Below are 20,121 nucleotides of genomic sequence, written 5' to 3'. Positions count from 1 at the left end.
TCTGTAAGCAGCCCTACACTTCATTCCCCCCCCACACTAAATGGAGTGTAGACACTTAGTTCAAATTCTATTCCAAGGGCCAGGAGCCTAATACTTAGGCATTGCAGCTTCCTTCTCTGTGGAAGACCTTTGTAGCATCTTGCTGCTTGACCTAGATGTTCCAGTCCTCATTCCTACCCCATTTATATCCAAGTTACATTGCTTACATCAGTCAGATTCTGGTCTCCATGCACCGTAGAAAGTCTTTGCATAATCAGACCCATAATTATAAGTCACAAAGCATGCAAGGTAAAAGTGTTACCCTGAGGATGCTTACTTTTTGATGCTTATAGTAAACCAGAGGTGAACAAAATGTGGCTCACCAGCTGATTGGATCCGGACTATGGGCGGGTACCCGCCAATTGGTCACATCTGGGCCATGGTGCTCTGCATGGGGCTGAGCCCTGCCCAGGGCAGCCGGCACTCCTACCCACCCCAGCCCCAGCCAGTGTGCACAGCCTCCTGGCAGGCTGCTCCCAGTGCAGCTGCCCAGGTATTGGTTGGATCCCCTTGCCTCCAGTAGCTCCTTCTCCTTCTGCCCCTGCTGCTCCAGCATGCAGCACAGAGAAGCAGCAGCAGCCATGGGGATGTGTGCTGGGCACTGCATGTCCAGGAGGGGTGAAGGGGAAGCTGCAGCTGTGTGGCTCCTGCCCCAGCATGTGGTCCAGCTCATGGCTGCCTTCCACCCACTTGGCTGCCCACAGGTGGCTGATCATCTGCCCCACACACACTCTATACAGGAGTAAGACTTTATTTGCAGCTACTAGGCAATTGCCTCTCTGTATATGCTACTCAAAAAAACATAAATCAGGACAAAACTTAAAAAAATTAAATAAAATTAAATAAATCAAATTAAAATCAAATAAAATTAAAATATAGTAGATGTTTGATTTTTAGTTTGATTTGTTTTTTGTCTATAATTTGTTAAAATGATATCTTCTGGACGATTTTGAATGTGTGGCCCTCAACAGCTCACTGAAACTTAGTAAGTGGCCCTCCAGCCAAAATCATTGCTCACCTTTGTAGTAAAGTGACAAAATTCAGGTAAGAGTTGGCTTAAATGTAAATATGTTGTTTTGAAAGTTGTCCTCTTAGACCTAATTATATACGTGCCTAAAAACTGACATGAATGTACTTAATATGTCCTTAATTAAGTTTGTATCTTGATCAGAAGGGTGAAGTTTGGACCAATCCCTAAAGCAAGTAAACATGTATGAAATGTTCTGGCTCTTCTTTTTTGCCTCTAGCCTTTCCGTTGTGCGCACTGCCATTATTCCTGCAATATATCTGGCTCCCTGAAGAGGCATTATAACAGAAAGCATCCCAATGAAGAGTATGTTAATGTAGGGACTGGTGAACTTGCTGCAGAAGCTCTTATACAACAAGGTAAGTTTCCAGGGTTTTTTTTAATTATTTAGTCTATGGGTGAGGGCTCTTTTTTGTTTTTGTTTTTTGCTGTTGGACCAAGCTGATTTAAAGGTGAATTAGCAATGACTTCACAGTTTAATTACCCATTCTGTGAAAAAAATATCTAGTTTTATTGGTTATGAAATGGCTACCTTTTCAATTTCATTCATCCTACTCTTGTTCCCTGTTTATGAAGTGTTGTGAGCAAAAGTTCCTGATTGGCCTTGCCTTTCATAGTCATTATTTTGTATCCATTTATTATATCTTTTCCTCATTTGTCTCCTTTCTAACTCAGGTAAACAATCCCAATCTCTCTCCAAATAAGAAATCAGCTAACAAATGTCTGTGACTGTTTTTGTAAGGCTGAGCTAAGTTCTAAACAAGATCAAGAGTAAATGGCACTAGGTTGTTTTCTCAGTAAACAAGTAGATTAAAGGAGAGGAAATAATTACAGATCGGTTGTAAATGAAAATGGCCTTGGCCTCACACTGGATATTTGGGGGCATGTCAAATAGTCATTTGAATTGAAATCAAAATAAGGCTATAAAGTTTGACTGTATCTGATGATAAATTTAATTGTGTCAACTTTTAGTTTGGTACACGAAGGCATTTTACGCAAAGGAATATTTGGAGGTTTTCAAAGCCACAAATTCCCCATACCCACAGACCTCCCCTGGCAGTTGAGCACTTCAGCTTTGTACTTCTGTCCTCCTTAATGGCCGTTTTACTGTTGAAACCCAGTGCTCTGTTGTGAAACAGTTATGGTTATCTTTTTCACCTTGTTATTCTATATAAACAAGAATAAAAAAGATTCATGGGTTTCACTTGAAGATGGATTCTGCACCCTAGAGCTCAAGGGGCGCATCCACACAAGCACACACATGCTCTTTGTGGCATCTCAAAGGCTTTAGAGACACCACAAAATGCACCCTGTGCGTGTGATTTGGTTCTTGGTGGTGCATATTTGCAGCATGGAACCAGATTTAGATTCTGGGAAATCCTGATATCAAGAAAAAGCACACTGAAAAAGTGGTACAGGACACATGGCAGCAGAGTGCACCAACTGAAACCAGAGCCTGGCTGGCCAGAGCCACACTCCAGCTACCAGCCAGGCTCCATGCTCCTGGATTGCCACCACTATAGCCCCAGGACCCCAGGTAAGGCTATTGGGGCCAGCCCAGGTGCTGGCCCCAGTATCCCTTATCCCACAAGGGGCAATTTGCCCCACAGCAGAGCACGTGTGCAGGGGTACTCCCTGGGGACAACTAGCAGCGGTACAAATACGTGCCACTGCTGTTTGTCCCCGGGGAAACACACGTGTTTGTCTAGACATGCCCATGGAGTTTATGCCACTCTTAATCAACTGATCTGATTTTCAGATTATAATTTAGGACCCTGGATGGCCAGGGTACCCAGCCTAATACATGTGAAAACAGATCATGCCCTCTTGGTTGTCGCTGATTTGTCAAGCTTCTACGGGATAGGACTGGATATGAAATAAGAGGTTAGATGGAGAGAGGATATCCAGGAAAGTAGGAAATGCCTGACATTCAGGATTAAACATCAGAGCTAAAGGAACAGTAGAGGGGAGAGAGAGACATGTCAGAACAGTGGTCCACAGCCTTCCAGCTCTGCACACTGAACGAGCAGTGTGGGATCAGTCTGTGATCTGTAGCCTGCAGTGGAATCAGCACTTGGGGTGGGTCCACAGTTGCAAGATGCAACTCTGTTTCCAGAACCACCCGTGTGCTGGCTTGATCTAGCATGCAGGGCTGTATCTTCTGGCCCACAGGGCTCTCCAAAGGTCTGGAAGTTGTCTTACTAAAATTTGAAAGACATCTAGAATAAGCTGTAATTTTTAGATAAATATATTTTTCTCAGATGCTCTTCATTCCTTTTGCATCATATCTCTATTTCAAGCATTTACTGTGCAGCAGCTCCCCCCTGAGCAGTTTCTGGACCTGTGGGGTGCCCAATGGGCCAAGTGACACAACCCTGCAGGCCAGATCTGACCCACAGGCCAGAGGTTGAGCATGCCCATGTTAAACTGTTATTTACAAACTTATTAATAGCCTGTGATGATTTGATTAACTGCTGTTGTGGTAGTGCCATTTTAGGTTAAAAGTTTCCATGCAGCTGACTTCCTACATCCTTGTTATAAATAGTGGTCAGCACTACTGGTTGCTTGTTTTCCACCACTTAATTTTTTATTACTTATTTAGAAACCACAATTATTTCTCTGTGAAGCAGTTCAAGTTCCCAGTTCCCAGGAGCTGCTGAAGGAGACGAGTACAAGTCTTACTATTTCCCAAGTGAAGTGTTGCAATTGTAAACTTGGCAGACAGACCAAAGCGAACAATCTGACCATGCAATCAGATAGCTTGTTCAGTATAAAATGTATTTAGAGATTCAGGAAACACAAACCTCATACAGTTCTGGTTCCTGAAAGGGTTGGGGAAGGGGGGGGGGGAATAAACCAGATTAAATATTAAATTGCATTGTGTTGAAAGTGCTGAATTCCTTGATAGAGTTGAATTTCTTCCTTTTATTTCTGATAATTTCTAAGTACTTTTTGCATTTTGAATAGAACATACAAAACTTTTTTTTTTTAAATGCCTTTTGGGAACTTAAAATTTTCATTTTTGTTAAGGAAGAATAGGTATCAGAATAATGGTATGGTATCAGATAATGAATAAAAACACATTCTCCTAAGAAACATTATTTCTAAAAAGCATTTCCAAATGATTTGTTTTACAAAGAATCTTTGTGTACCCAAGACATAAAACCAGGTTTAAATAACACTAAAATTGGGACACAAGCAAAAGCTTTCAAAATTGAAAGCCTTATGCTCTACCTTTAACTTGTATTTTAGTAGAAAAGAGAGAGACAGTATCATTAAGGTGGCAGCCTGCAGTAGCCTTACCCGCACAAGTCTTATTTCCCCTTTTTGTCACAGATTTAGAATGGCCTAAAGTTGGACATTTCTGAATTCCCAAGAGGACAGGAGTTATCAGTTTGTGAAGCTGCTATTTTGCAGTAGTGCAGGGCTGTACAGTTGGCATCCCATGTGGCTCACAAGGTTAAACTGCAACCCTGAGGCACCCACTGAGCCACCACGACCCTCCATTGCTCTGACTGCAGAAGCAGCTGGTTCTTCAAGCTCCCTCTCCCACTGACTTTCCGTTCTTTGCACCTGGGTTAAGGTCACATAGTGTGGCACAGCTCCTAGTGCTGGAGCAACCTGCAACCTTGGGCACCTGAGGTGGCCTGTTGGAAAACTCTGCTGGAATTGAAGATTGGAATGGGAAACACAGTTGTTGCAAATAGGGTGATACATAGTTGCATTGTAACTAAGCCCTTGTCCTGCAATAACATCCATAGAGACAGGCCCTGCACCCATGTAGAAATCCAGTAAGTCAGTGGATATCTGTGTGGGTCCAGGAAGCCTGTCTTAATGAAAACTGTTGCTGGGTAGCTGTTTAGTCAAACTTTTTTTACCTTTGGGAGCCAAAATAACTGCACTTTTGAATGGCAATAAAAAGTAGTTTTTCTTTTTCGTTGACACAAAATAAAACGTTAAACATGGAAGAATAAAGGATGGATAATCTTGGGGTGAAGGCACTAGCTTGGGCTGAGGAGAACCAGTTTCCTTGCCTATTTGAGCTGCAGATTTGTCTGTCTGTGCCTTGGTTCCCTCATCTATAAAATTAGAGTACCATGAACACCTGCTGCAGGAGTGCTGCGAGGCTAGATTCATTAGCGTTTACACTCAGCCATTATGGTGATGAATGCTTCATAAGTAGATAAGAATTGCTATTTTTGGAATCATCAAATCCTGTGCATCTGGTCCCAGTAATCATTTTATAGGGCACAACAAATAGGAGATGGTACCTTGGTAGGAAGTAAGGATGGGAGACGATAGGAGGGTAATCAGGACATTGTTTAAATGACCCCATGAGATAGCATTGAGTATTTTAAATTTCCAAAATTGGGATTTGTAGTGTTCACTGTCTTTTCCCCTGAGAGAGTACAGTCTGAAAGAGAGTATAATAGTTGAACGAGACAAAAAAGCAAGTCAAGGCAAAACTGATGTGTGATGCAGGGTAACAAAAGTAATAGGATGTATATAGTTCACGTCTTGGCACTTTATTATTGCATTTTCTCGCATACAACATATACCTTTTCCTTTCCTTTTTTCCCAAAAACCAGTCACTGGAAGTTGGATTGTGTATTATATGCAAGGAAATATATTAAGAGCAGGTTCTGTTGCTTACTGGGCAAAAGCAAAAGTAAAGGTGGCCTACAGACCCCAAAGAGCTGAATAATGAGCAGACTCAGCTCCCCGGTTGCTCTACTGCTTGGTTACTAGAAGAAAAGGTCCTATTTTTGTCATTCTGCCTTTAAAAACAAGGTGCATGTCTCATTCTGAGGTGCACTGTATGCAACAAAATATGGTAGTCTCGCTCAAGACACTTTTGACTGTTTGCACATGTATAAAGGCTCATTTTTTAAAAATAGCAGGATTTGTGTATGAAAAAATCTTCAGCTCTGATATTTGACTTGTACCATAGAAAACTACCAAAAAGGTCAACAAAGTGTGAAAGAAAATGGTTTAAAACAATGAAGGCAAAAAGGAAATCTGGTGAATATTAGACTGTCTGCACTGGGCATTTCCCATGCTGAGCTTTGCTCCGTAGAGGCCACCTTCTGAAATGGAAACAGTCGTGGCTGCTTTTGTGCTTTGGGTGAGTAAATAGCACTGCTGAGTGACAGTGCTAATTAGCCCTCCCCAAAATTGCATAAATCCAGCTGTCATTCCTGGTTCAGGCAAAGCAAGTCAACATGTTTTAAGGGTGTCACTGCCTAGCACAGATGACCTTCAGTGCATAGATTATGTATTTGATTAGATTTCTTTCTTGACTTGTTGCCCCATATATTACATACCCTTTCTTGCTTCCCAGCCAGCTCAGGGTTATGTGTGTTGCCTTTAGAGCCCTTAATTTCTGACTGCATTGTTGAAGTGGTCAATACATTACATTTATGTGAAATATTTTGATTAAAGTATTAAACTTTTTCTAAGCTTCCCGGAAATGTGTAGAGTACAGAGAGATACCATGCTGATCATCAAAGTAATTACACAACCAAGTTATACCCCTATTATTTTACTTGTTAGACAGCTGTTAGAATTAATACCAGCAAATAACGGCCAAAGAGCAGATACTTTCAGCCATTTTTGTTTTATTGAACTGTTTAACTTGAAATTGAATTTTAACATGTTTCTAAGTAATAAAGGAAATTTGAAAGTAATGTAACATTCATGGGAGCAAGCACAGGGCTCAAGGATATCTTGCAGAACATCATACCAACTATTTTCAGTTTTTTCAAATTGCTTTTGGAGCCCTGGTGTTTCACTCAGGGAATCAAACTAAAGGAGCATCGTGTGGAGAAAATCATGTGGTTAAAACCCAGGCCTGGGATTCGGGAGACCTGGATTCTGTCCCCAGCTTTGTCTCAGATTTCCTTGGTGAGCCTGCATGAAGCATTTATCCACTCTTTGGCTAAAATGGGGATAAGGCACTTCCCCTTTTCTGTAACTTCGTTCCCCTTTTATCCTTGTCTTTATAAGTTTATATAAGTTGGCTCTTGGAAAGAGGAGCTTTCACTTTGCTTCTGTACAACCTCTTACGCAGTGGGGTCTTAAGTCACAGCTGGGAGCTCTTAGTGGTGTAGATATTATTTCCTAAAGGTTCAAAGCATGGACCAGTCCATGTATGGAACATGACAGGCCCAATTTTTAGTAGTAGTAGTGCATATGTGTTAGGTGGAAATAAGAGTAATGCCCATCTCACTGGGATAGTAAGTCAGTAAATTAATTGCTTGGAAAGTGCATTGAGGTCCCTTGACAGAAAAAGGAAAGAAAGTGCAAAGTATTCATGTATATCATTCTGCTGCAGGCACAAATATTTGTGTCCAAAGTAGATAAGGTATGTCATTCACTGACCTTTTCTATATATCGCCTAACTAGTTAATGAATTGAATAGAAATTAATTTTCTTGGGCTTTGATGTGTATTAACTGACACAAAGTTATACATTACCAACTTGATTGCATATTTCCATTTGTTGTTCCTTAATTAAAGTCACAATGACAAAGGTTGGAGCTTTAATTAATGTAGTGTATTGTTATTATTCTTTTAATTTAAAAGTAATGTGGAAAGGTCTTTCTCCTAAATGATTCTTTATTAAAGGCTGATGTGAATTAATATTTCATTTCATTTTTGTAGCTGATGATATCTTTGTCCTAACCTGAACCGAAGTACAGAAGTTTGCTTTTGTGCATTGTTGCGTATCAAGACCTTTAATAAAGAAGCAATTTCAGTTAGTATAAAAGCTGAGGATTGAGCATCTGCTGTAATAGGGTAATTTGATAAAGATGGGGGGCGATCTTTGAAGGCTAGTAAGAGTCATTGAAAGAACCTAGCAACTAACTTTTAACTTTACTCTGTATTATCAAAATAAAAAGTTTTATTTCATGCCACCTGCAGAATATCACGTGTGGGTTTTTCATCGCTGTAAAAATGAGCATCTTTTCTAGTCATGTGATTCATGGAATACTATGAACAATGCAAAAGTGGCAGATCAGCATTTGTATCAAGCATGTGACCAGTTACATGGCACAAGTGGCTAACAGTATCTGCCAGGACAATGGGTAATAATGGGCAGAGAACCATCTGGTGGCACAGGACCTTAAACAGCATGAGGAACTTTCTGATTGTGTTCATTTTAATGAGGTCTGGACTTCTGGTGTGACATTCGATAGTATTTAGATTATTTCCATTCTGGTTTAGTGGCTGAAGGAAAAAAAGACAAATGCTTATTTGCATAATTACGTGCATCTTAGATCTGACATTTGACCAAATGACTTTCATAAGAAAAGCATGCAAAAGCCAATTTAATCTAGTGTAGAAATTGGAAGCTTATGATTTTGTCATGCTGGGTTTTTTTAATTATGGTGCTAGAAGGTCAGAGAGTAAACAATAGCCCATATTCCTGTAAAGACCACAAATAAAATACCTATACTTGCACTTTTATATTTTAAAATAAGCAAAAGGTTCCAACACACAAAAACCAAGCTGTTTTGGAGGAAGATGCACTTCTGTTGTTAGCTTTGTCACTATATAAGCCCAAGAAAGGTGAACTCGATCACTCAGTGCTGTTAAATATGATGGTGCTAGATAGCCACCTTAAAGGATTCTTTGAATTAATAAGATACACAACCAACTTGGGGAGAATTTAGTGAAATTTTAAACCTGTTTTTAAAAAATTGCTAAACATTAACTAACAGAAAAGTGCATTCCTCACAAAAACACCTCATCCCAATAGGAATTGCATCCTTCCCTGAAGGCAAACAAGACAGGGGCTTATAAGGCAAATGGGAAAACAAAATCCAGTGTCCACAGCTGCTGAGGCCCCAGTCCTGCTGAATATTGCTCTTAACTTCTGGGTGGATGCATGACTGGGGTGATAGCTTCTGAGGGTCTGAATGTGATTTGAAGAGATGGACCTTACAACCTAAGAGTCTTTTCCCTCTGGACTCTGCATTCACATATCAGGCTTTATACACAAGACAAGCCCCAATCAAATCCAGGTTGTAGACATCCTTGGACTGGGAAGAGATTTAGTTGTGAATTTTGGCTAACACCCATCTCTCGAGTTTTAGATTTAAATCAAGAAGTCCAACCAAAAGCAAAGAACAGCTGTGCAAGTGGGACCACTGTGTTTGGCACTAGCTGAAGTTTCCCCTTGATTTCCAGTCATTCAAGGAGTTGAACTTGATGACCTTGGGGATCCCTTCCGGCCTGACTTTCTTATGATGCCATGAATCTGCTGAGGAAGGCTGAGAGCTAGGAGAACACATCTGCTGCCATATTGAGCTAGAGAGCCAAGGCTGGAAAGGCTAACGGTGTGCATGCAAGAGCCGCAGAATGCATCTGCCATGCCCGAGTCAAGAGCTGGTTGGCAGGAAAAAATGGGGATAGGGAATGATCAATGGAGGGACTTGCCTTATGACTTTTCCAACTTTCAGTCAGTTGACATCCAAGAGGACTAATGGTTAGTAGATGGTCTTGCTCATGGACTTGTCTAGAGACTAAAGGGAGCAGCAGACTGTGTGGAAAATGCTCCTAAGTAGGGTGATCAATGGAGTCCTGTGGAGGAAGGACTCCAGCAGAAAACAGTGAGAAGGCTGAAAAGAGGGATTGAAGGATATGACAGAAGGCACAGGGACTAGAGCAATGGTTCTCAACCTTTTTTAGGCTCAAGGCGCCCCTTGGAAAATGCCAGCTCCTAGCTTTCATTTGTTTTTTAACTACAGAAAAATAATAGAGCAATTCTTCTGCTGAAAAGAACTCAGGAAGACTTCAACAAGTCAGAAAGTTTTTTACACTATTGATTCCTGTTTGAAATCTCTTGAATTTAACTTGCAAGTCACGTGCAAGTGTTGCACACCTAACAGTGCTCCTATTATGTGGCACCCTGGGCCACCCTTAAAAGTATCTTGCAGCATCCCTGTTTGAGAATCACTGGACAAGTGTATCTGTTCTGTTCTGCACTGCCGCACATGGGTGTTTGAGGAGTGTTATGGATTTGTTACTCCTTCTTAGGCACAGGTGCTTTTGTGTTAAAAATTGTATCAAACATTGTAATGGCACTACTGGTCAAATTATATTTTAGAAGTGTTCAGTGCAAAGAAAGCAAAGGGAAGAAGCAGAATCAGCTGTCAGCTTCTGCGGCTGCCACCGACGAGGTACATCTGCTCAACAGAGGAGGTGGCAAACTTGAATGGGTCTCATGGCTTTATTATACTCCAGTAATATAATTGCACTAAAGGTATCCAAGATCATTGCAGTAAAGGATAATAATGCCAAAAATATCTTCTCATTTTTTCACCCCCAGGTGGCATTAAGTGCCCTGTTTGCAGTTTCGTGTATGGTACAAAGTGGGAATTTAACAGACATCTTAAGAACAAGCATGGACTGAAGCTAATAGAACAGGATGGGGAGACCAAGTGGGAGGTAAAAATAAAGTTGCTACAGCTTTGCCTTAACATTTCCAAAATCTCTGCAGAGATATAAAATGGAATGAGTGCAGAAATATGCTATGGACATCTCTATGCAGTAGAAACATTTCTTCTCTCTATTATCTCTGTCTTGAATGCATACAGTGCAAAGGCTTTTAAGCTTGACTTTAATATCTAGCAGGATTAACAAGGTCATAAGTGGTTATTACTTCTCACTACTGCTTCTGGGCTTCTACATTTACTTGCTAGAAAAAAATAAAAGTTTTAGGAAATAAATGTAAAGCTGAAAAGTCTGATTTGGAAGTTTATGTTATGTTAATTAAAGAAAGCTTTGTCTGTAAAATCATGTGATCTGGAAAGGTCTGAATTCATAAACTAGCCAACGGAAATGGAGCACTGGACTGAGAAATAAAAGCAACAACTTTTATCTTGTGTCTGTGCTTAAGGAGCATATTGAAGCTAATGCTTTATTACCAACTCTAGTTGTTCAAAATCATGACTCAAGACTCAAAAAAATCCAGGTTTGTTTTTTTTTTTAATGTGGCTCATTTGTCTTTTGAACTTTTAGAATTGATATTTGCAAGCTTTCCTCCACAATGAAGAAGGTAGATCCTATTCTGTTTTCTCTAAATGTAAGATGGGGGTTTTTGTGCAATCACTTGGCTACACGAGCAGGGTTTTTACAAAAACACCAGAATACCATGCAACTTACAGTAAAACATAAGGGTTGGCAGTATTGTGAGTGGCAGTCTTTTCCATTGGTCTCAGTGGGGTGTGGTTGAGTTTCACTGACTTCAGTGGCCTGCATATTTTGGACAGCTCCTCAGATGGTATAATTGGTTGGCATTCCCTTTACTGCTAGGAGGATCTGGCCCTCCATTTTGTGGAATGGGGGGAACAAACAAGATTATTTGAGATGTTGATCAAATTGGTTGCTTGTCCTGCAGTGGCCCTTCAAGTGACAGATCTGATGCTAACCATCTTGGCTTCATGTTCTCATATGAAAAAGGTTATTTGTAATAATGCACTTTATTGTATTGTGACTCCAAAACTGAAAATCCTGGGTTTCCAGATCCAATTTTGATTCAGCTGAAATGACACTTGAAAAATTGTCCTTGCAGTGCCCTTCTACCAAGCCATTCACTATGCAGAACTTTTGTGGGATCTGAGAGGCTTCTGTCATTTTATGGCAGACTCTCAAAAAACTTCAGCATAACTAACTCCAAATTCAAACTTCCATCCTGAAGTCATAATCCAAAACCTGGTCTAAATCTACTGTCAGGCCTTCCTATTGCTTTTTTGGTTCAGTGGTAATGATAGTATAGCAGTCTGTTCTTTCGTTTGAAGAGCCATTTGAATTTTGTGGCTAAACGATTTCTAGTTTAAAAGGTTTTTGACAAAATATTATGGTACTGATAGCAAATTATTAGTGGTATAAAGCCTATTCTTATATGAAACATGTCAGCAGAAGGCAGGCTTACTTAATGCATATTAATTCAAAGCCCCTACAGTTCACACATGCAAATAGACAAATGGATTTTTCCCTCTGATTTTTAGTAGAAAGTTAATAGCAGTGCTCTGTAATGATATCATAATTTATTCCATTTACAGAATCTATTAGATTATATTTACTTATATAAAATGTATTATTAAAAAAACTTTTCATTTGCCCAAAAATGGCTTGATCTATTGTTTAAATCAATGAAAGTTTTGAGGGGTTTTTTTTGCTTCAAAGTTGTATCTTTTTTTTATCATAGAATTATAACCTCTCTGTTGTTTTATTTCCTAGCTTGCAAAATTCATGACATTCCAATGAGTCTCCTGGCCATTAGAATAAACTAGCAAGCTTCTCCTAATAGTTGAGTGCAGAGACAAATTTGATTAGCTGTTTGTTTTGCGGGTTATGTCTGTACCCTAGATCAGGACTTAGCCCATGGAGCAACGTCATCTGGCCTACAGAACTCCCCCTCGGTCTGAAAAGTTGGCATTGGGGGAGCAGTGGCAGCATTCATTTCTATTTCCCTACTGGCAAATATCCCTCCTTGTGGGGAGCCCTGCAGGCCAGCTAGCATGACCCTGCATGTTAGATGTGGCAGCACAGGGTGGGATCCAGGTGGTGACCCTGTGGATCCAGCCCAGACACCAGTGCCATACTACTCGTCTAGCCTGTGAGGTCATCACTGCCCTATGTGATCCCTTGCTTCTGCTGCTGAAGGCATTAAAGGTCAGGGCAACTACACACCTTTTAATTTTCTTCATGATGCCTGTAGTTATGAGACAAAACTCCTGCGGTGCCCGCATCTCTGCATGCTGTCATTTGCTATTTATATTTCCTGCCCAGTTGCCAGTGACTATTACAATTTAGCCCATTGGCTTAGAAAGGAGGTAGGGAGAAAAATTGTATCTCAGAGTCAGGAGGATGCTCCCTGGGCTGCTTCTCTCTAGAGATGATGGAGCTTTGAGTATTTAAGTCCTATCCCTGCTAAAACGTACCTATTTCTATTAATTCTTCAGAATTGATGCTTCTGCCACAATGGAGCATTTATCCAGGTAGTCCTCATTACATGGCTCTCACACAGGACTAATAAAGTGAGGGCATCTCTTTAAACTTTTCCTCTTCAAAGGATCCCCGAGGTGAGAGGTTCTTTTGAGCTCATGTTGAAGAAAACAAGATGAAAGCCATCTCACTGAGTGCTCAGATAAGTCTACTGACAGCCAAGCTCCAGAGCTCCCCCATTATTGAGAAAGTCTCACTCCTTCACTGTGGAGTTGGTTAGAGACTCAAAACCTTCCTTAGCCCAAAAGTTCAGGGAAAGAAGGGAGAAAAGACACTAGTTTCAGGGTGACTCGTTCTCCTTCACCGACACCAAGTAGGTCCAAGCACTGAAGTAGTTCCCAATTCAGATGGGAATGTGCTTGATACCTTGGTACTCAACTTAGGGTGCTTCATGGGCAAATAGCTTGTCTCCCTACCAGCACAGAAGCAGTCAGCACTGAAACACCCACTACCAAGACATAAGTCTTCTGTGCTAGCACTGAAAGTCCAGGCACTGATACTGAAGCACCTTATAACCCCTGTCTGTATGAAATGAGAGAGAAACCTGGGTGTCCAGGCCTAAGCAGAGGCTGCTATTCAGTAAGACTTGATTGCACATACCAGAAATGAATACATATAGAAGTAACTGGGTTATTGGGGGGTTTTATGACACAAAGGCTGCTTGCAAACATTAAAAACAAACCAAACAAAACAAAGCACTTTACTGGAAGAAGCAGCACATTGCTTTGACCCAGCCCTGCAGTGTCTGTATAGATCGGGCACTTCAGCAGGGCTTTTTGGCACTTTTATCTAAAGCTGAGTCAATCGGCTATTACGTAGATAAAAGCACCAAACCTCCCCCACAGAAGTGCCTGATCTGTACAGATGTTGGGTGAGCTGGGTCCAGCTAATGCACTGCCTCTTGGGCTCGATGTGGGGGCATCATGTGGAGTTTAAAGTAAAGCCCTGTTCTTGCGGGGGGGTGGTTTAACGTCTGCAAGTAGCCAAAGGGTCACTGTCTGACTTCAAAGGAACCCTGCATGCAAGTATCTGGAAGTCTAAAAGAGGTATTGGGGCATGAGGTGACATTTTGACCACAATGAAAAGCAACAGTAAACTCCTGCCAAATGCAGCAAAGAGCAGTCCCTCATAATATCTGCTGCTAGAAATCTGTTGTTCAGTTTTACTTCATTTAAACTCTGGATACCGATTGCCGTCTTATTTTCAAAGGTTGAAATAAGATCAATGGCTTCTCTTTTATTAGTTAACAACAGAGATCTCTGAAGAATCATCCCCTCACTATCTCCATATCACAGAAGCTGAAGAAGATGTTCAGGGAACTCAAGCTGCTGTAGCTGCTCTGCAGGACCTAAGATACACTTCTGAGAATGGTAAGGGATCCCTTCTAGGTTTGAAATTATGCGGTTTATTCTTTTCATCAAAGCTCCCAAGTCTTACGAATACACCTGACAACTTTAAACTTCATTCTGACATATGAATTTTACTGTGGTATTTTCAGTAAAATTATGAGGTAGTAATAGTATAGTGTGCTTAAACTTTTTAATAACATTCACTGTACTTCTTAGAGGCAGCATGTAGGTTTGAGGCCCAAAGTGTGATCTATCATGATTAGGTTTTTGTTCATTCGGGCTCTTGTAACACACGCAGGCTGTCTTTTAGCATAACATAACCCTGCCCCATCATTTTAGTCTTGATGTGTGTCAGTTCCTCTGTGTGTGTGTATGTGTTTCTGTGTGTGCGCGCGCACGTGTGTGTGCGTGCATGGGAGCATCAGGACAGATAGAAAACTCACATAGGGAGTGTGCGGTCCTCATAGCAAAGGAATTCTCTGTTGACCTGTTGTGGTCTGATTGTTTCTTTCGCATTGTTGTATAACTGAGGGTTATATTTGAGGTGCATAAAGTGAAAATTTTTGCCCAATCTGGCCACAGAAAGCCGTTTATAGCTTCAGTCTGGGGGGCTTTCAGCTCCCACTGCAGGGTGGGGCAGGTGTATTGCAGCCCCCACCCCCACCCCACCCTCCAGCAATGGCTGGAGGACCCCTAGAATTAACTCCTTCTGCTCCCTTTCCCACTCCCATTCTGAAACAGGGACAGGCTGGGAGAGAGGAGGGACCATGGCTAGGTGAAACTGGCTGCAAGCTCCCAGCCAGGAGCTAGATTCCCCTACCCCCATGCCCAAGAGTGAACTTGTGTTTGCTCCAGGGGATCATAGACTCATAGAAAGTTAGGGTTGGAAAGGACCTCATGAGGTCATGTAGTCTAACCCCCCTGCTCAAAACAGGACCATCCCCAATTAGATCATCCCAGCCAAAGCTTTGTCTAGCCAGGTTTTGAAAACTTCCAAGGATGGAGCTTCCACCACCTCTCTGAGTATCCTGTTCCAGTGTTTTACTACCCTCCTAGTGAGAAAATTCTTCCTACTATCTAACCTAAAGTTCCCTTGCTGCAACTCAAGACCATCACTCCTTGTTCTGTCGTTTGCCACCACTTAAATTATTGCCGTCATCTGGACTCTCTCTACTTTGTCCACATTCTTTCTGTAGTGGGTGGCCCCAAAACTGAACACAGTACCCCAGATGTGGCCCCACCAGTGCTAAATAGAGGGGAATAATCACTTCCATTGACCTACTGGTGACACAGCTACCAATGCAGCCCAGGATGCCATTAGCCTTCTTGGCAACAAGGGCACACTGCTGGCTCCTGTTCAGTTTATTGTCCACTGTCACCTCCAGGTCCTTTTCTGCAGAGCTGTTGCCCAGCCAGTCAGCTCCCAGCCTGTGCCGGTGCATGGGATTGCTCTGTTTTAAGCGCAGGACTTTGCACTTGTCCTTGCTGAACCTCCTTTTCGCCACAACCTCCAATTTGTCTAGGCCATGCTGAATCCTAGCCCTATCCTCCAGTGTATTGGTGTCATCTGCAGACTTGCTGAGTGTTCTCTCTATGCCATCTTGTAGCTCATTGATGAAGACATTGAACAAAACCGGCCCCAGGACCAGCCCCAGTCAACTCCACTTGATACCGGCTGCCAACTAGACATCAAGCCATTGATTACTATCCTCTGAGCCTGATGCTCCAGCTAGTTTTCTATCCACCTTACAGTCCATTCATCCAGCCTGTACTTCCTTAGCTTGCCTGCCAGAATGTTGTGGGAGACTGTATCAAAAGCCTTGCTAAAATCAAGGTACACCACATCCTGTGCTCCCCCATCATCCACAAAGACAGTTACCTTGTAGTAGAAGGCAGTCGGGTTGATCAGGCATGACTTGCCCCTGGTGAATCCGTACTGACTGTTCCTAATCACCTTTTTCTCTTCCAAGTACTTAGAAGTGGATTCTTTGAGGATCTGCTTCATGATTTTTCCAGGGACTGAGGTGAGGTTGACTGGTCTGTAATTCCCTGGATCCTCCTTTTCCCTTTTCCTAAATATAGGCACTATGTTTGCCCTTTTTGCAATCATCTGGGACTTCTGATCACCATGAGTTTTTCAAAGATGGTGGCCAGTGGGTCTGCAATCACATCAGCCAACTCCCTCAGCACCCTCGGGTGCATCCAATCTGACACTGTGGACTTGTACATGTCCAGCTTTTCTACGTAGATCCCTAACCTGTTCTTTCACCACTATGGGCTGTTCACCTCCTCCCCAAACTGTGCTGCCAGGTGCAGTAGTCTGGGTGCTGACCTTGCTTGTGAAAACTGAAGGAAAAAAGGCACTGAGCACTTTAGCCTTTTCTGCATCCTCTATCACTAGGTTGCCTCCCCCATTCAGTAAGAGACCCACACTTTTCCTGATCCTTCTTTCGCTACTGACATACTTCTAGAAACCCTTCTTGTTACCCTTCACGCCCCTTGCTAGCTGCAACTCCAGTGGCGCTTTGGCCTTCCTGACTTCATCCCTGCATGTCTGAGCAATACTCTTATATTCTTCCCTAGTTCTTTGTCCAAAGTATAAGCTTCCTTTTTGTGATTTAGTTAACTAAAAAGTTCCCTGCTAAGCCAAGGGGGTCTTCTGCTATACTTGCTAGTCTTCTTGTGCATTGGGATGGTTTGTTCCTGCACTCTCAGTAAGACTTCTTTAAAGTACAGCCAGCTCTCCTGGACTCCTTGCCCCTTCAGACTGGCTTCCCAGGGGATCTTGCCCATGAGCTCCCTAAGCAAGTCAAAATCTGCTTTTGTGAAGTCCAGGGTCCTTACTCTGCTGCTCTCCATCCTTCCTTTCCTCAGGATCCTGAACTCAATAATCTTGTGGTTACTGCTGCCCAAGTTGTCATCGACTATGACATTCTTCACCAATTCTTCCCTGTTTGTGAGCAGCAGGTGAACAAGAGCATGGCTCCTAGTTGGCCACTCTAGCACTTGCACCAGGAAGTTGTCCCCAACACTCTCCAAAAACTTCCTGGCTTGCCTGCACACTGCTGTATTGCCCTCCCAGCAGATGTCAGGGTGATTGAAGTCCCCCATGAGAACCAGGGCCTGTGATCGGGAAACTTCCACTAGTTGTTTGAAGAAAGCCTCATCCATCACTTCCTCCTGGTCTGGTGGTCTGTAGCAGAACCCCTACCACAACATCACCCTTATTGCCCTCCCCTCTGACCCTACCCCAGTGACTCTTAGCAGGCCTATCTCCAGCTTCATACTGGAGCTCTGAGCCATCATATGGCTCTTTTACATAAAGTGCAACTTGTCCTCCTCTTCTCCCCTTCCTGTCCTTCCTGAACTGTCCCACCACCAGGAGGCATCGCTCACACTGCAGGCACTCCCTGACCTGGCTGTCCCTGGAAGGAACCTGCAAGCAGCAGTCCCCACAGTGCCAAACCTGGACCTCCCACATGTACCACCTAGTCCCCCAATGCTGCCTGCTCCTCCTCTCCACCCCAAGTTACTTACACTGGGTTCCCAGATGGCTTCCGGCACTGGCGAACCTGTACACACTACTCCCTGTCTAATCACATGGCTTAAAGTAAGCTGTGTGATTTTAGACCAGGTGCAGCAAACATTTGTACGCAGCCTGAGTGTGGCCCTATTTTTTTGTAAACTATGACTTCCTCTGGCAGAGCTGCTCACCTTGCGTGGATGAAAAGTATGGCAGATACATTGATCTGGTATACAGATAGAGGAATGGGTGTGATCATGCAAAATCTTCATTTCCCCTTTAACACTTTACTGACAAGAGTAGCTGTTCTGAGTTAAGGGGTACCACAGAAGGTCAAACAGATTGTAATGTCAGACCGAGAGCATACTGAATAGGTGTCCTGATTAGAAGTTTAAGAGTTCAGATGCTGTTAAAACTAAATCTGCAGCAAATCCATACTTGGAGTTATAAAGCCTTGCATCTTCATGATTTACACTTAGTGCTCCAAGTTCTGCCTTTTGTTTGTTTCATCACTACATTCTTTCAGATCATCTTCAAATAGGAGTAAAAATGAACAGTGCAGCTTCATTGCAGTTATCATCTTCCCCAGGAGAAGTATTTTCTGAATACTTTGTCCCTGGGAACCACAATTAAAAGGATGTTACTGAGCTGTTAGAAATTATAGCAAGAGTTTTACAAGTGGGATGGACACAAGAGGGACAAGAATGCTTGGAGCATTTTGATTTCTTTACCTTTAGAATGGTCTTGGCTATAATTTGTCTTGTGTTCATTGCTTTTCTGTAAGGTGAAAGACTTGACCCCACTGCTGTAAACATCCTTCAGCAAATCATTGAGTTGGGTTCAGAGACCCACGATGCTGCTGCAGTTGCTTCTGTGGTTACCATGGCTCCTGGAACCGTTACAGTGGTAAAGCAGGTACGAGTTCTTCGGTGTTGTACAATACATTTTAGTTGCATTACACTTTTTCATGAAATATGTATTATTCAACAGGGATTGAACCTTTATATCTTATTGAGAAAACAATAAAAAGGCTGACTTTTGAGTTAGAATTAAAGGACTTTTCCATTATAGAGCCATGTTCTGCTTCAAGCAGAATTTCTTACAAATGCACATAAAGTATTCAGAAATTTGCTTGTAAGTAATTGTTGACTGTATTTTGTGCCTGTGCAAAGATGCTCCAGGTTTTTTTTAAACACCTTTGTCAAAACATGTTTTCAGAATTATTAGAACAAAATTGCAAATAGCTTGGTAATAATTTTATTCATGTTATCTTTAAGAATAAATGCTACCATGGTTTAGTTAAAGATTAGCTGCAATTCTGCAAAGTTGTAATGCGTTTGTACAAATGCTGTCTTTGCATCTTATTCCTCCTTTATAGTCATATCTGCTGATGTCAGTGACAAAAATAGGGTTCATTTTCCTTTCCTGCTTCTCTACTCTGGACCTGCAGTGCCAACTCCATACAAGGTTTCATCACTGCAAAGTTAACCTAAACTATAGCTCAGGTGTTTTTCCAACTTGAGTCCAATCCACATATATCTCCTTACGTTAAGCCTGACGGTTCTTTCAACATAAGCTGCTTGGCCCCTCAGCTCAGGTTAGCAGCATTGCTCAGCTCTGCTAATGTAATCAGTTGGTGGCCTTAATCCAGTCTGGCTGAGTAGCTGGATTATTATTGAAAAATGCAATCAGGTTCACTTGAGCCACATGATATGCCTAGACATGAGACACATTTATACTGTTGTGTTTTACATCCGTTTTGTACACCAGAGTAAGTTACACTGGGAATCAGAGCAGACAAATGCCTCAGCTACCTAAGGGCCTGTTTGCCTGTAATAAGTGGCTGACCCCAGGCAATGGTAGACGCATGACACTTAAATCAGTGTAGTTGAATGCTGATTTTTTTTCTGGAGTAATTCTATGTCAGATTCAAGTAATTTATACTAGTGCTGAAGTTTACAGTCCGTGCATGCCTTGTTTGCACCATATGCCCAAAGTAGAGAAGGTTAACTGCGGTAAAGACAGAATCCAAAAGCAATTGAATTTGATTTTTTTTCCCCTTATATATCACAGAATTGCATACAAAATTCCAGTCAGATATAGACAGGCAAGGTTCTTTGGGTAGATGTGTTATCTTTTATTAGACAAACTCAGTTGGGCTAATAAATG

The 20,121-nt window shown here is 42.0% G+C and overlaps 1 protein-coding gene across 2 annotated transcripts in view; it reads left to right on the top strand.

Moving 5' to 3' along the window:
• The window catches only part of ZFAT (zinc finger and AT-hook domain containing), a 206,797-nt gene that overhangs the window by 159,424 nt on the left and 27,252 nt on the right, over nucleotides 1-20,121 (top strand). For both annotated transcript variants that reach the window (XM_019528196.1, XM_019528195.1), the window contains exons 12-15: nucleotides 1,287-1,425; nucleotides 10,400-10,518; nucleotides 14,324-14,450; nucleotides 18,737-18,867. In XM_019528196.1, coding sequence (XP_019383741.1) covers nucleotides 1,287-1,425; nucleotides 10,400-10,518; nucleotides 14,324-14,450; nucleotides 18,737-18,867 — 516 coding nt within the window. The remainder of the gene's footprint in view (nucleotides 1-1,286; nucleotides 1,426-10,399; nucleotides 10,519-14,323; nucleotides 14,451-18,736; nucleotides 18,868-20,121) is intronic.

The sequence above is a fragment of the Gavialis gangeticus genome, unplaced genomic scaffold (genome assembly GCF_001723915.1).
Source record: "Gavialis gangeticus isolate Ggan-Ray unplaced genomic scaffold, GavGan_comp1, whole genome shotgun sequence".
Taxonomy (NCBI): Eukaryota; Metazoa; Chordata; order Crocodylia; family Gavialidae; genus Gavialis; species Gavialis gangeticus.
The sequence above is the reverse complement of the archived record's forward strand: the minus strand, read 5'-3'. Positions and strand labels throughout refer to the sequence as shown.